Consider the following 14520-nt stretch of genomic DNA (forward strand, 5'->3'; position numbering starts at 1 on the left):
AGACATGCAGCGCTCATGTGGTGCAGAGCACATTCTCCCTTGGGCACTGCACCTGAGCTCTGGGCTGGCTTTGCATTTGTCTGTGTAAGTGCTATGCCATACACCCAGAACCACAGTACTCAGAACCCAGAACACAGGTTTGAGCCTGTGTGTTTACATAAGCCACTGACAGCTTCCTGGTTGCAGTGTATTGTAGTGTAGTGTATTACAACTATTACAACTTTCATATGTTGGCAGCTCAGAGGCCACAAAGTTTCAGTGTGTGCTACACTTTACAAATTTTCTAGGGACTGCATCAGCAGCACCATTTGAAACAGGTCCTGAATGCTAATGATTTTTTAGCAGGTAATGGCTTGAGAGAAATGTTTGTGTTTGATGAATTCCTTTAGCGCTGCTGTTTATTGTCCAAAGTCAGAGGTGCGAGCTGACATGGGTGCCAAGCAGTACACCACCACTCCTAACACAAATTAACCCAAAAGTATTACAAGTACCTCACAGGTTCCTGTTCCTACTCATCACATAAAACACAGCAAAGATGAAAGACCAACAATGCGCTTCCAAAATCACAGAATCAGAGAACTGGTCAGGTTGGAATGGACCACAGTGGGTCACATGGATTGTCCTAGAGCACAGGATTGTAGCCACATGATTCTTGAATATTTCCAGTATATTCAATATTCTTTCCAATATTTCCAGGGGAGACTCTGCAACTCTCTGGGCAATCTGTTCCAATGTGCAGCCAACCACACAGTAAAGAAGTTCTTGCTTGTAATCAGGAGGAGCATCCTGTGCATCAGTTTCCGCCTGTTATCTCTTATCCTACTGCTGGGCACCACCAAGCAGAGCCTGGTCCATCCTCTTGTCACCCTCCCTTCAGATACTCTTAGGCATTGATTTGGTCCCATCTCAGTAATCTTTCCTCCAGGCAGAACAAGCACAGCTCTCTGAGCCTTTCCTCATAAGAGAGGCTCTCCAGTCCCTTTCTTGCCCTGTGCTGGACCTGCTCTCGGAGCTCCACACTTCTGTTATGCTCAGGTGCTCAGAACTGGACAGAGCACTCCAGATATGTCCTCACCAAGGCAGAGGAGCAGGATCACCTCCCTCGACCTGCTGGCAACACCCTTTCGAATGCAGCCCAAGGTACCAATGCCCCTTTCCACAAGGGTATGTTGTTGACTCAATTCCTTGAGCTTTTACTATTCTGGCTCCTTCACTCACACGTGGGGCCCTCCGGGGCACGCAGCCTGGCCGAAGCCGACGGCCGGGCGGTCGTGCCCCTCTCAGGTACTGCAGCTCCCGTTGGGCGAGGCTGACCCGGGGAGGGCACACGGCTCCCCGCCGCCCGTCAGGAACGTGCCCCACCGATACCCCCGCGCTCGCACCCGCCCAAACCCAGCCGGGGCGCCGGACCCGTCCTGGCGGCCCCCACACCCGGGCAGCGCCGGTACCGGAGCTCAGCCCCCGGGCGGGTCACCGCTCCTGCCGGGATGGGTGACGGCTGCTCCAGGAAGGGACCTGTCCCTGAGACGAGCGATCGCACCCTGCCATGGGTTGCCGCCCCCCGGCACTGGAGGGCTCTCCCCGCGGTGGATGGGCGCCCCCCGGGCCCCCCGGGCCCCCCGCCCCGCCGCGGGAGGAGCCGCCCGTCCCCGGCGCAGGCGCCGCAGCGCTCGGCCGGCGCCATGGCCCGCGGGGCGCTGCTCGGCGCCGTCGCCTGTCTGTGCTTCGTGGCCCCGGCGGCCGAGGCCTTCAAGCGGAGGGGACCCAGCGTGACAGCCAAGGTGACTCTCGCCCGCGGCCGGGGCGGCGTCTCCGCTGCCGGGAAGCCTCGGGACGGGTCGGGCGGGGCCCGGGCGGGGATGTCCCGCGGCCGTGCCGGGGGAACTGGCCGGGTTGTGCCGCGCCGCATCCCGGGCACAGAGGGCTTGGGGCGGGCTTGGCCAAACGCCACAACTTCACTGTTTTGTTTGTTTGGTTGGTTACTCCCTTGGTTTTTAACCCCTTTGGGCATACCGCCTTTCTGTAGGCGCTGGCACACCTCAGAGTTCGGGCCAGCGAAGCCTCCCCCTGGCTTGCAGAAGTGGAAACTTCTAAATTCTTCATCCCCTCTAGCGCTGCTGTGACCTCTGCTGCTGCCAGGGCGGTCTGGGACTGCTGGTGCTGCCAGGCTGCCCCGAGCAGGGGGGTTTAGCTGCGCTGGGGCTCGTCTGTGCTGTGGGTTTGTTCATTCACCTCTCTGCTGAAACTCCTGGAGAGGATCCAGCGGAAGGCTGCAGAGCTGAGGGCAGTGGAGTATCTCTTGCCGGGAAGGCTGGGGGAGCTGGCCCTCTTCAGCCTGGAGAAGGACCGACTGAGAAGGGACCTTATCAGGTTCTAGAGTATGTGAGGGGAGGGTGCCAAGAGGATGGCTCTGCTCGGTGGTGCCAACCTAATGCACAGGAAGTTCCACCTGGATTTGAGGAGGAACTACTGTGCAGGTGACTGAGCACTGGAATAGATTGTCCAGAGAGGCTGTGGAGTCTCTCTCACAGGAGATGTTCAAGACCCATCTGGAAACAGTTCTCTGCCGTGTGCTCTGATGGCCCAGAGTGATGGCTACTGCTTGAGAGAAGAGGGTGGGCCGGATGACTCGCTGTGTCCTTTCCGCTCTGCCCCATTGTGTGAAGTTCTTGGTACTGAGAGCAGTCGCCTTGTTGTCCCCAGAGGAGATGTACGTGGTGCCTGTGGGGCACTGCTAGGCCAGGGTCTGTGGGGCTCAGTGCTGCAGGGCTCCTGGGCAGGCACGATGGACGGGCTGGGCACCAGTGGGATGTGTGGCCTTTGCAGTGGCACTGCCCAGGAGATGGCCTTGTGGGCTGGGAGGCCTGTTGGTGGAATAAGGATACACCTAGTTACTGCAGCATGCCAGCATCTCTTTCCAAAAAGTGTTTGTTTAGTGCAGGAGGTGGGGTGTTTAAACTTTGGATAAAGCAGGAATTCCATGTTTCAGTCCCCAAGCGTCTTTCTGCTTGCAGTCAAGTGCATCCATGCTGGGAAAGACACCTACACTCATAAATGTGTGATAGGGAAGGGCAGGGGCAGAACTGCTTCCTCTAGCATGGCTTCGGCATCCTAAGCCCTGGACTGTGCCTTTGGCTCTGTAGTTCATTGCCACTGTTGTCTGCAACTGCTTACAGTTTCATTGCCGTGGACTTCTAGACTGCAGGTTAAATTTTTTTTTTTTTGGGGGGGGGTGGGGGTGGGGGGTGGGCAAGTTTGGCCTCCAAATAATCTGGCAATATATTATCATTTAGTTATACATAAAGTACTTTCCTTCTTCATTCCTTCTGCCTGGGCTATAATTTTATGTCCTTTTCTGATTGTTGTGGCACATGAAGAATTGCATTGCAATTTCCCATATCCTAGGCAGTGGTAACTTTACAAAGCTCATCAAATCAAACTAGTTTTTTCTCATCCAGTTTAAGCAGTTTTCTGTAACCTTTCTTCATATAAAAGGTATTCCATACCTGTTGAGCATCTGTTCTGCCTGTTTTCCTACATTTTTTGGGTTGGTTTTATAATTTTGTCATAAGAGACGCCAGAATTACATGCACTCAGGGTGTGAACTCACAGTACAAATGCAGCTATGCCCATCTCTTTTCTGCATTAATTTAATTATTTCTAGTATTTGTTTTCCTTCTCTGACCTTCACAAGTATCTAACTTTCACTGTCAAGCTTTAAAAATTCTCTACAAATCTATTTCCCACACACAAGCCCAGAGCCAAACCTTTCACATACTGAGCAGCTGCTCAGGATGATTTCAGATATATTTTGGCCCCCTTGTTGTGGCTCTACACCAGGTACAGTATTTTTCCATTTATGAGGTTATTACATTACCTGGTCTCTAAGAATCATGAGATCTTCCTTTCCGAATCAGCTTTAATTTCCTTGAATAATTGAATGCTCTTGTCCATTTTTTCAATTAGGTATACACCATCTTGTGTAAATTATATATGAATATTTTTATGACAACCAGCCATTCTTACTTGTATGTTTTTTTTTCATTTCAGTCTTCATATACTTAAATTCAGATTGTAAATATGATTAAATATTTATAAAAATATTAAGACTGAAAATTTCTAGTATTTGTTTTCTTTTAAAGCTTTTGGTGAAGAATTTGGCTAGATGTCTTTTGAGATTAAAAAGTGCTCATGAGTGTCTACATGCTTATTGAATTTTCCAGAGAACCTGTGGAAATACACTCATGAGAATATGGCTTTCTATGCAGAAATAGTGTCTAAGGCTACCAGATATTTCCATACTTGATTTTGGGGCCAAAAATGCACAGAGACACATTTTTAAAAGTACTGGGCCTCCTGCTGAGGCAGGCAGCAGTGACATGTGTGAAGCCTTGTTGCTTTGCTAGGCTTACAGCTATGATGAACTTGTTTCCCTGTGCTGTCAACAAAGTGCATGATGTTCCTGCTCTGTGGGGTGATTGTTTGGTAGCCTTGGTCTTTTTACTCATATATGCTTGTGTATTTCAAGAAGTCCTACTAGAACATTTCCAGGCAAAATAGACAAGCAGTGGGTTTAGAAAAGATAGGAAGGCAATACCTCTCACCTAGATAACCCTGGCAGCACAATTCAGAGAGATTTGTTTATAAAACTGTTAAAAAGTTAGTGAAAGTGTGCTGTTAATACTTTGGGAGCCACACATCTAAAAAGCATGTTATCCAGTGCCAAGAAAATGAATGAGGTGTATCAAAAGGAATTTTATTTCCTTTATAGTGCTTTTATAGTGTTAGCCAAAAGTTCAATAGTCAAAACCACATGGAAGATCAAGAAATGGTAGAAATGTTTAGTAGGAGAGCGTGAAAGAGGCATTCACATTGGAGAGACTGTGGTCATTTATTACCATTATTGGATTAATTTTTTAGCATTACAGACAAGTAATACTTGGTTGAGTGCCACAAGCAAATACCACATCATAGGAATACACATTGCTGTTTCCTAGAAGTTGTAATAGCCTTTATGTAACTTTTTCAGAACTTAAAAATGCCTCATTTCCTGACAGCTGTTCCTATTTTCTGTAATTGTCGGAACATTTTTGCACATTCAAATATGCATTCATAGATTCTGAACTATATTAAAATGTCTTAATTCATTTGTCTTTGTGAAGTTGCTTTTCAGCCATATATACATTGAAGCTTTTAGGCAATCAGCTGAATAATCTGGCATGGTTATTTCTCTGCTGGGTTTGAATTCATGTTTAGGAAGGCAACTGCTTGCTTGAACCATAGGATTTTCTTTCCACTGTTTGTTAATTCAATGGAGTTTAGGCTTTTGTGTATATGTACTGATGCCTAGAACAGTGAAGATTATGAGTGGATAGCAAACTGTCATTTGTGGGAAGTGCCAGTACTGTAGTTCCTTGTTATTTTCCCCTATATGGGAATAGCATGTTATTCTTCCTTACTTTAGTTTTATTTTTTTCCATTCAGCTTTAAAGACTTATGTGCCTGGGAAAAATCTTCTTGAACACTATCTTTAAATTTGAGATACAGCAGTCTCACTGAGCCATTAAAAGCAGTAAGAATCAAAATATACAATCACCAATTCTCAAACAAATTCTCAAGTTTTCTTCATAACCTGGTTTTGGTGGGTCTCAAAGGATTTCTCTGAAACTGCACCCCTAGGAATTGCAGGATAATATTAATACAGAGCAGACAGAAATAATTTCTTACCACCTTACTATTTGAAAAACTTGGCTGTTTGTTGTGCTCACATCTGTATCACTTTTGTTCACAAAAATATTCAGGTGTTCTTTGATGTGAAGATTGGAGACAAAGATGTTGGCAGAATTGTAATTGGATTGTTTGGAAAAGTTGTCCCGAAGACCGTGGAGAATTTCATTGTGTTGGCAACTGGAGAAGTACGTTTGTGGTTTTCTTCCACTGTGTACTCAAGTTTGGCTTGGGAAGGCAGTGTTTGCTTGATGCTGTTTCAGTTTCATTCACTGGACCCTGTGCACAAGTGCCGTCCCCAGGGACGTGCACTAGTGTCTTCTCAGGTCCTTGTTTCACAAGACCTAATTACGAGATGCTGAGCATGAGCACCTCGATCTGTCCCTGCCTTGCAGATCTAGCATGTGGAGTTACTGTGCTCAGGCATCAGTCACATAAAGGCAATGGCTTTGATCACCTGAATAATACCTTCTGTGTGGCAGTGCAGTCCAGCTGTGTTTACCTGCACCTCACTTTAATGTGTTTCTTGACAGTGTATCCCTTGGTGGTATATTCTGTGAAATCTATCCATTCACAGCTTATGTATTTCCATATGATTGTATATAGAGCTGGATGTTATATTGAGGAATTATTTCATTCTCTTAGAGAGGATATGGATACAAAGGAAGTAAATTTCATCGTGTAATCAAAGACTTCATGATTCAAGGAGGAGACTTTTCAGCTGGAGATGGATCAGGAGGTAACATACTTAGTATATTTGGGGTTGTTTTCTTTGTTCAAATGTCTGCTGAAAGTATGGGCAAACGCTGGTTTTTTATTCCTTCATGGTTTCTGTTCAGATTAATGAACGAACATCAAACCAGCCCACATTTGTTTTAGACCATCTAGTACTTTTCCAAGTATCTTGTAGCCTAAGCTGCAGCTATTTGGATTATCTGATTTATAAGTATGAGTAGCTCTTCCTTTGTCCTCAATTTTTGTAGATAGCTCTTTTCTGTCTGTGACTTGTCCCCATTCAAGAAGCATGGCTTTGTGTGCTGGGCTGGAGCCACGTGACCAGCTGAGCTGCTCCTACAACTTACCGTCTCCAAAAGATGGATGTCTCCACCCTTCCCCTGCTCTGGCTTTGTGACAGCGCTTCTTCCCTGAGGCACTGATTGCATGTATAGGTGAACCTATTCAAGTCATCCAGCAGAAGGCTAATCTGTGATGAAACAGTTAAAGCGCATAGAGGGAAGGCAGGTAGGGAAGGAGGAGGCTGTCCTCTCTGCCCTCAGCTCAGCCCGTTCTGAGGAACCTCTGAAATGTGCTATGAGAAGGAATTTCGTAAGAAGGAAAAAGAAATTAGAAGATGAGGGTCATGCCCGCTCCCTGTTTTTCTCTTACTAAAACTGAAACCATAAACTTGCTGGTGCTGTGAGTGCTGGCTGTGTGTATCACTTCTCCCCCCAGAAGAACAGTTCAGTCCACTCAGGGGGACAATGCCAGCGCAGCATCTCTTGCACTGCACTCACTCTGGCTGCAGATTTCTTGTCTTCCTTTACATGCACATTCTTCACATGCTATGATTTGAACTGTCTGCATGAACTGTTAGTGATTTCCCTGCTGGGATAGAATGGAAAACACATTCCTTTTCCTAGCAGTGAACAATGGGGAAGACCATAATACGAAAGACATAGTTTTAGCATTAAAGGTAGGCAGTATTTATTTGCCTGCTGATGTTTATTGGGATAGCATCTGGTGGTGTTTGGAACAGTGTCCTCATTGTGCTAGGCACTGCAGAAGTAAAAAGTGAGACAGACAGCCTTCTCTTTTCAGAGTGATGGTGGTTTAACCATGACTGATGTGTTTTCTCTCTGAACTATTTCAGAAACATCAGAATCTTGATGTTGTGGTTTTACACATCCACACCAAATATTTTAGTCTAGCTTCCATTTGGTCTTCATATGTTTCTAAACGTGCCAAAAGCAATTTCTTAGCATAAGGGAAAAGTTTAAATACTGAAATTGTCACAAAACATGGCAGCCTTATTGTTAGTGGCTATAAGTATGTACTTTAATTTGCTCAACAGGATAAAATACACTATTGTTCAGTGGTGTCTGTAAACCAGACCTTTGGAGGTATTGAGCTTGCTTAAATTCGAAGGATAAACATCATCAGCTTTAACTATTCTCTCCTTATGTGTAGTGGCTTAGCTTACCTTTACACACAAAATAATTTTATTTATGGATTTGCTGATGGTTGAACAGTGATGCTGCTGTGTTTACTCAAATAATGAATCTTCAAGTCCTGAACTCATATTTTGTTTTTCCCATTTTTGAACAAAAAGGTGCTTCTGTTTGATTTTTTTTTTTTAAAGTTTCCTTTCTTATTTTTTTGCCATAGGAAGAAGCATCTATGGAGAAAGATTTCCTGATGAGAACTTCAAGCTGAAGCACTATGGAATTGGATGGGTTAGCATGGCTAATTCTGGCCCAGACACCAACGGATCCCAGTTCTTCATCAGTGTGACAAAGCCTTCCTGGTTAGATGGAAAACATGTAGTATTTGGCAAAGTCCTTGATGGAATGGTAAGTTTAAAGTAATGGTTGATGTGGACAAATTGTGCCCTGTTATATCCCTGTTACCATAGTTCAGAAACAGTTGAGTATTCATCTAATACGTACATGGTAGAAAATAATTGTGAAGAGCTCCAGCTGGACGATTTAGAACTGAAATAGCAGAAATGAAACCCTGTACCACTCTTTTGGCTTTCACAGCCCTTATTTCAGACTGCTAAACAACAGCAGTTGAATGTAAAGCAGGTGAATGTAAAGCATGCAAACACTTACTGATGAGAGGCCAAACAGAATTTTAAGCTAAAAAAAAATTATTTTCAAGTGATTATACTTGTATTTCTGGTTTTCCTTACAAATTATTCCTTTTTAATCTGTGGTTTTAAATCGTTGGGGAAGGTGTGAGTTGTTGAATAGACTTTAAGGAGTTTTAAAACTTCATCAGGATACTTGCCTCTCACTCCCATGTTCATACTGAATTCCATTTTCATGAGCTACAGTAGTAGCTGTAAATTTTTGAGAAGCTATTTAGACTTAAGTTTCAGTTTAGTCAGATAAATGGATGAATATCCAAAGTAAGTTGTCAATATACCTAAATTAATTTTGTCCTTTAAAAATGCTGGTGGAATGGTGCCACACTAAAAACCTCTATGTGTGTGTTACATGCTGAAGGTAAAAGCAGTAACCAGCACAGTTATGCTGTACAATTAGAAAAATAATAATGCTTGCCTTTTTTGATCTCTGGATTCATTTTTTGCTCACACGTCACAGATAGAATCCTGTATGTGCCAGCCTAATCAGCTGAATGTACATTTTCAGTTGGCCCTTCAAGGTCTTTTTGTTGGCTGAAAGATTTTCTAGGAGAGCAAACAGCCTTCCCTGTGCTTCTGTCAACTGTGCATGATTAACAGAGTGGCACAACTACTAATGTGGGAAAAAAAGAATGTGGGAAGTTGACAGGGTAAAGGTCTTTGTTTTACTAGCTGGTTAATAAGCAGTGATGTTAGTGCACTTCATTGTTTCCCTGGCACCAGGCTTCAGCCACTAGAGTTCTTTGGCTAAACTGAACCTTTCTGTTTGTTCTTTTTTTGTTTGACAGTCTGTGGTGCACTCGATAGAACTCCAGCAGACAGATGAACACGATCGGCCCCTTCAAGACTGTGTGATTGTGAACAGTGGCAAAATAGTTGTTAAGGAACCATTTGTAGTTGAAGTTGGTGACTGGTGAGACCAATAGTCAGAATGAAAAGTAAAACTTAATCACTTCTTTAATGCCAGTTTTTGACCAGTCTCAATGATCCAATGTTTTTCCTCAAAACATATGAAGTTACATTTAGGCAATACTTATCATTTGCCAAATACAGAAAAGATATTACTATTTCTATAACAACTTTCTGGATCTGTCATTCCTTGAAATTCAAGACATATCCCACTAAATTCTATATCTTGCAGAAAAAGTCTTTAATGAAAAATTATGGCAGTAATTCTCTTTTTTCAAGGTTTAAAATAGAGTAATTTTGTTCTCTTTGGAAATTTCAGCAATATTTGTTTTTGTCTTTTTAACTAAAAATATTTACTGTAACACTACCAGCATTTTTAAAAACATTAAAAAAAGTAAAATATAGACGTGTTTTGAATAAATAAACTTTGATTTCAAATAAATACTTGAGAGCATTTTTTTCTCCACTCCCAAGATCTTTTTTCTCACCCCAGTTGATTCCACAAAATATGCAAGGGGTTTTGCTTTTCAGTAGATAAAGTTGTAAGGTTAGAGCAGAGATGGTATGTTTTCCTAATCTTGTGTCAGATAAAAGTCTCTACTGTCTTTCAGAGAACCACACTATTCAGATACTATTCTGTGATCAAGGACAAGCAGCTTTTCTGTCTATTATTCAATAAGATAATCAGAAACTGATTAAAACAGAAAAATCCTTGTTTTACAACATGGTGGATTTTGTAACACCTAACTAATGTTATTTATTGTAAAGCTCAAATGCTTTTTCTTTAAGTTTTGCTGTAAGTTTGAAAACTTTAGGTTCATTTTTTGTGATGCTTCATAAATAACTCTTAAGCTGACAACTGGTAGCTTTCACAGAAGGCCAGTGTAGGATAACACTTAAAAGACACCCGTGTTAAGTTCTTACAGAGCTCCACAGGGCAGATATGTGGATTTTTTCTTTTTGAGTTGACCGTTTTAGGACTCGATATGGAAGAGGCAGTGCCAAGATCTGAAGAAGGACTCATCCACCTGTACAGTGGGCAGCACACCACTCCTCTCTGTAGTGACTAGATTCCTGCAGGGTGTCCTGAAGCCCATGTAAGGTATCCAGAGCTGGAGGGACTGGGGGTAGAAGAGACTGCTACAACACAGAGCTTGTAGGTACCTACTGGCATTCCACTCACAAGGAAACAGGAAAAAACTGTAGGCAGGGTTTTACTCTAGTTCTCCTGACATGTCATTTGCAGTTAGAGGATGCTCCTGCTGTTCTTCATTCATCTACAGCTCTGGGGTCTCTCCTGAAGGTAAATACTGACACTTCTTTTCAGAGACTTGTGAAAGGATTACTGTCCTCTGCAAACAGAACTGTAGGAGAACTTGGCATGGGCCTCTAAATTTGCCTAGTGCAGCCTAATCACTTTTCTTTCTACTAGCTGTTTAAAGTAAAATTCTTTGAAAAGCAGCTCTAGGAGTAGGCTTAACAAGCAGGAGTGAGAATGCCCCAGACTTCATTGCCCAACCAGCTTTCTGCCAGTAGTTGAAAGCTTTCCTGGAGGCTGAGCCTACAGACCTCATGAAGTTATATTACCTGAACAAGTACTGCAGTCACAGGCTTACCTTTAATTCAAGTCCCAGCTTTCCACTCTCTCCAGACAGCTTCCAAACACATTTAGTAGTTAGAGCACGCAACCCATGTTGCGTGCTCTAACTACTAAATGTGTTTGTCCCAAGTCTCCAGGATCAGACTTAAATTTGTGCCTAGCTTTGCCATTGCTGCTTTTGTGTAACACTCCCTTCTGCTGATGAGCCCAGTGACTTAGTCTGTGTTCTATTACATGGATTTTTTTTCACTAAGACATACAATTTTGTAAGGCTACCTTGTTCAGCTAAGCTAAGAGTAGACAAAGGTATTTTTCTCACACTTCATAGGGAGACATCTGTGAGACCCATCTGAGATGACAGAATCTCAGAAAAATTTTAATAGAAAAGCACAAAAAACCCACGGAACTGATACATTAATGTCTTAGTAATTTATTTTGTAATGTCCAGTAGCACACATACAAATTTCCAGTTAAATCCGAACATACATATATATGTATCAGTCTTAATTTGATCATAATAATATTCTTGCTTTAGTTTACCACAGAGTTGTCTGTTCTGTGACTTATAAAATGTTAATATATGGAATACAGTCAGCAAGTTGATATAGAGTAAACAAACACACAGGTTAGATCTTATAACTGAATGGAGATGTGTAAAAGCCACATAAAAGCTCCTTGTAAGTAAAATAATTTCAACTGGAATCTAGAAAGTTTCCTTAGAGATTGTTACGTGTTTCAGAATGTGAAAGCATGTTTCCAATTCTGCACACACACTCTTCAGTACTTTTAATCCATCCAGTGCCAGCAATGAGTAATGTGCTGGGAAAAGTCGTGATGCAAAATAGTTTAGTGTTTGCTTTAATAGGAATTACAGAAATAATTAGTAAAACTTTTCTCTTCAAAGGTTAGCATAATTCAGTGTATGACTTAGAACAATTAGTGTTAATTAGAGCATGTCAATATATAGAAGGTATAAATAACTTCAATACTGTTGTTTCCATATCTTTTTTTTAAAAGCAGCAATTGTAATGACAGTGATTTAATTTATAAAGACTTAATGCTTGGACTTAAACTGAGGTTGTGCCTCTTGCTTCTGAGCATAATTTTCACATCACAGAATTTTATTCCTGTTAATTCTATTAACCATGACTCAGAGACTTCAGCTTCTTGCCTTGTATTACTTCTACCTGGGCAGCAAATGAGGATAAAATATTCCTTGTAGAATGCCATCTATAACTACATTTGGAAAGTCATCTGAAAAAAAAGGGGAAAAAAAAAGAAAGAAACTTACTTTCTTATCCATGTCAGTACAATACAAATGTTTTTGTGAAACTTAACTTGGTAAGGCCTCATTTACTTTGGGTTACTGCATCACTCAACTGTTTATCCATGTTGGGGATGTGGCATTAATAATGCTGTTTCAGCACTAAAACCACTTTAGGGTAGCACTGGGCATTGCATGAAAGCGCTGCCAGATTTCTAGCTTATTGATTTAAAGGGATGTTCTAATACTTAATGCTGCTAGGCTCCAGTTCTTTATCTGAATCTTTTCTCACAAGGAAGATGGATTACACTGGCAATTCAGTTTCTAACAAAATCTCAATATACTTGAAGAAATTTCAAGATTACTACTGGGAATACTTCAATACTGTTTTTTGTATTGTGGTCTACAGCAATGTTTAGACTGAGAAGGCTTGAGGATGCCTGTACAAAGATGATTATTTGAGGCAAGAAATTTTCAGATTGTCCAATCAACATAAAAAGTCACATGTTACAAAATGTCATCCTACAGTACCACTACTTTTTTGTCATGGATGCAGAGGAAACTGCCAGTTAATTTTCATCTTCCATTTGGCATGAAAGAATTGCCTGATAGAACACAGGAATAGATCCATGTACACTGGATATCGGTACACTGGTGAATTGAAAAGATTTTTGAAAGGCACCAACACTTGAGATTTTAATGAAAGGTCTGTTTAAATCACCAGGCATTAAAACTAAGAATTTCTGATCACATCTTAAAACCTTAAAATTGTTAGTATACTAGAAATGGATTTCCTGCTAAGAACAGACTTTCTGATGCAGAAACACTAATCAAACCCTCAACTATCAGCCTACAGGATATTCACAAAGAGGAGATGCAACTTTTATAAAAATCATTAGAACTTGATAAACTAGATGACCTGATGTGGGTGGAAACTAGCATTTGTCCCTAATTCTTTCACAGAAATAATTTTGGAATTGCTAATATTTTGAATCCAATAATACTTCCTCAAATCCTGTAAACTCATCTGTCCCAAATTACCCTGGCAGAATAACCATATGCAGTTCTCATTAATGTTATCAAAAATGCACTTTTAAATGTGATTTGATGCTTTCATTCTAGATTAAATGATGCAGTTCCAGAAAAGTTTTTATTGGTTCTTCTGTAACATGCAGTATATATAGGAAAATAAGGATTGATTTTCAAAATGATACAACCTAACAACATTAGATACAATGTGAGCATTTTCTGCTTAAATGAAGCATATCAAATTAAGTTGAATACAACTAAAATATATATATGTAACTGAAGTATAAACGCAAAAAAGCACAGTCTTGCATGGCTTAAAGAGTCATCAGAACAATTTTCAAGCAAGTGACAGTAAATCTAAGATTACATTTTTTTAGCTTCAAACGTGTCACCTCCCATTTGAAGCATATTAGGTTTTTCCTTTGTTTTTCTTGAGAACATTACTTTTTGTTGTCTCCCACTACCCTTACACTAAAAGTAAAGTGCACTTGGACACTCAGATACATCATGAAAAAGGGAATCTGAAAATCAGCGAGGTTTGTAACAGTGCATCTTATTTCTGGAAAAATTGTCTTGCAACTCAGCAGTGTTTAAAGCCCAGTCACTGGAATACTGCCAAGATTATATTTTATAAAAACAAGTAACAGTGCAACGACAGGGTAAAAATGTTTTTGGAGTACTGTATTCCAGAAATAGTTATTTATTTTGTTTGAAACTCACACTATTTCCTATTTACTGAAATATGTTAACACAGGCATTCCTGTATCCAGAAAAGACTTCTGATTGAAATTCACCTTCTTTAAAGAAAACATACAACAAATACTTATTTGTTAATGGACACTTACTTTTAGTCACAGGTTGAACAACCTTGGCTGTTTTTACAAATGAATCTGAGTCTATGAAAGTAAGAACTGATCTGTGAGGGAAAATTATAGAAAGCTCATCTATATTTTCTCTGTGCTGCAAACTAAAAACAAAGAAGAATTAAAGGCAATGGCAGTTGTGTAAAAACTTTTGTTTCTTTATAACTAGACTTGAGTCAACTAGTAGAGCCTTTAGACTCAGGACTTGGTTTTCTTCCTTTTTTAAACCACAACTCACATTCTAATTTGTGTTTTAATTCAT

General features: G+C 41.3%; 2 protein-coding genes across 3 annotated transcripts in view; one reads left to right on the forward strand and one right to left on the reverse strand.

Moving 5' to 3' along the window:
* Positions 1–1657: 1657 nt before the first annotated feature.
* On the forward strand, positions 1658–9901 carry PPIC (peptidylprolyl isomerase C). Its single transcript, XM_066338520.1, has 5 exons — positions 1658–1781; positions 5802–5915; positions 6373–6466; positions 8113–8297; positions 9382–9901. Exons 1-5 carry the CDS (start codon positions 1683–1685, stop codon positions 9508–9510), a joined length of 621 nt encoding a protein of 206 aa, XP_066194617.1. The 5' UTR covers positions 1658–1682; the 3' UTR covers positions 9511–9901.
* Positions 9902–11509: 1608 nt separating this feature from the next.
* SNX24 (sorting nexin 24) overlaps positions 11510–14520 on the reverse strand; it is an 89595-nt gene continuing 86584 nt past the window's right edge. For both annotated transcript variants that reach the window (XM_066338983.1, XM_066338984.1), the window contains one exon: positions 11510–12356. In XM_066338983.1, the coding sequence (XP_066195080.1) occupies positions 12286–12356 (71 nt within the window). In that variant the 3' untranslated portion in view covers positions 11510–12285. The remainder of the gene's footprint in view (positions 12357–14520) is intronic.

This window comes from Sylvia atricapilla, chromosome Z (genome assembly GCF_009819655.1).
Source record: "Sylvia atricapilla isolate bSylAtr1 chromosome Z, bSylAtr1.pri, whole genome shotgun sequence".
Classification (NCBI taxonomy): domain Eukaryota; kingdom Metazoa; phylum Chordata; class Aves; order Passeriformes; family Sylviidae; genus Sylvia; species Sylvia atricapilla.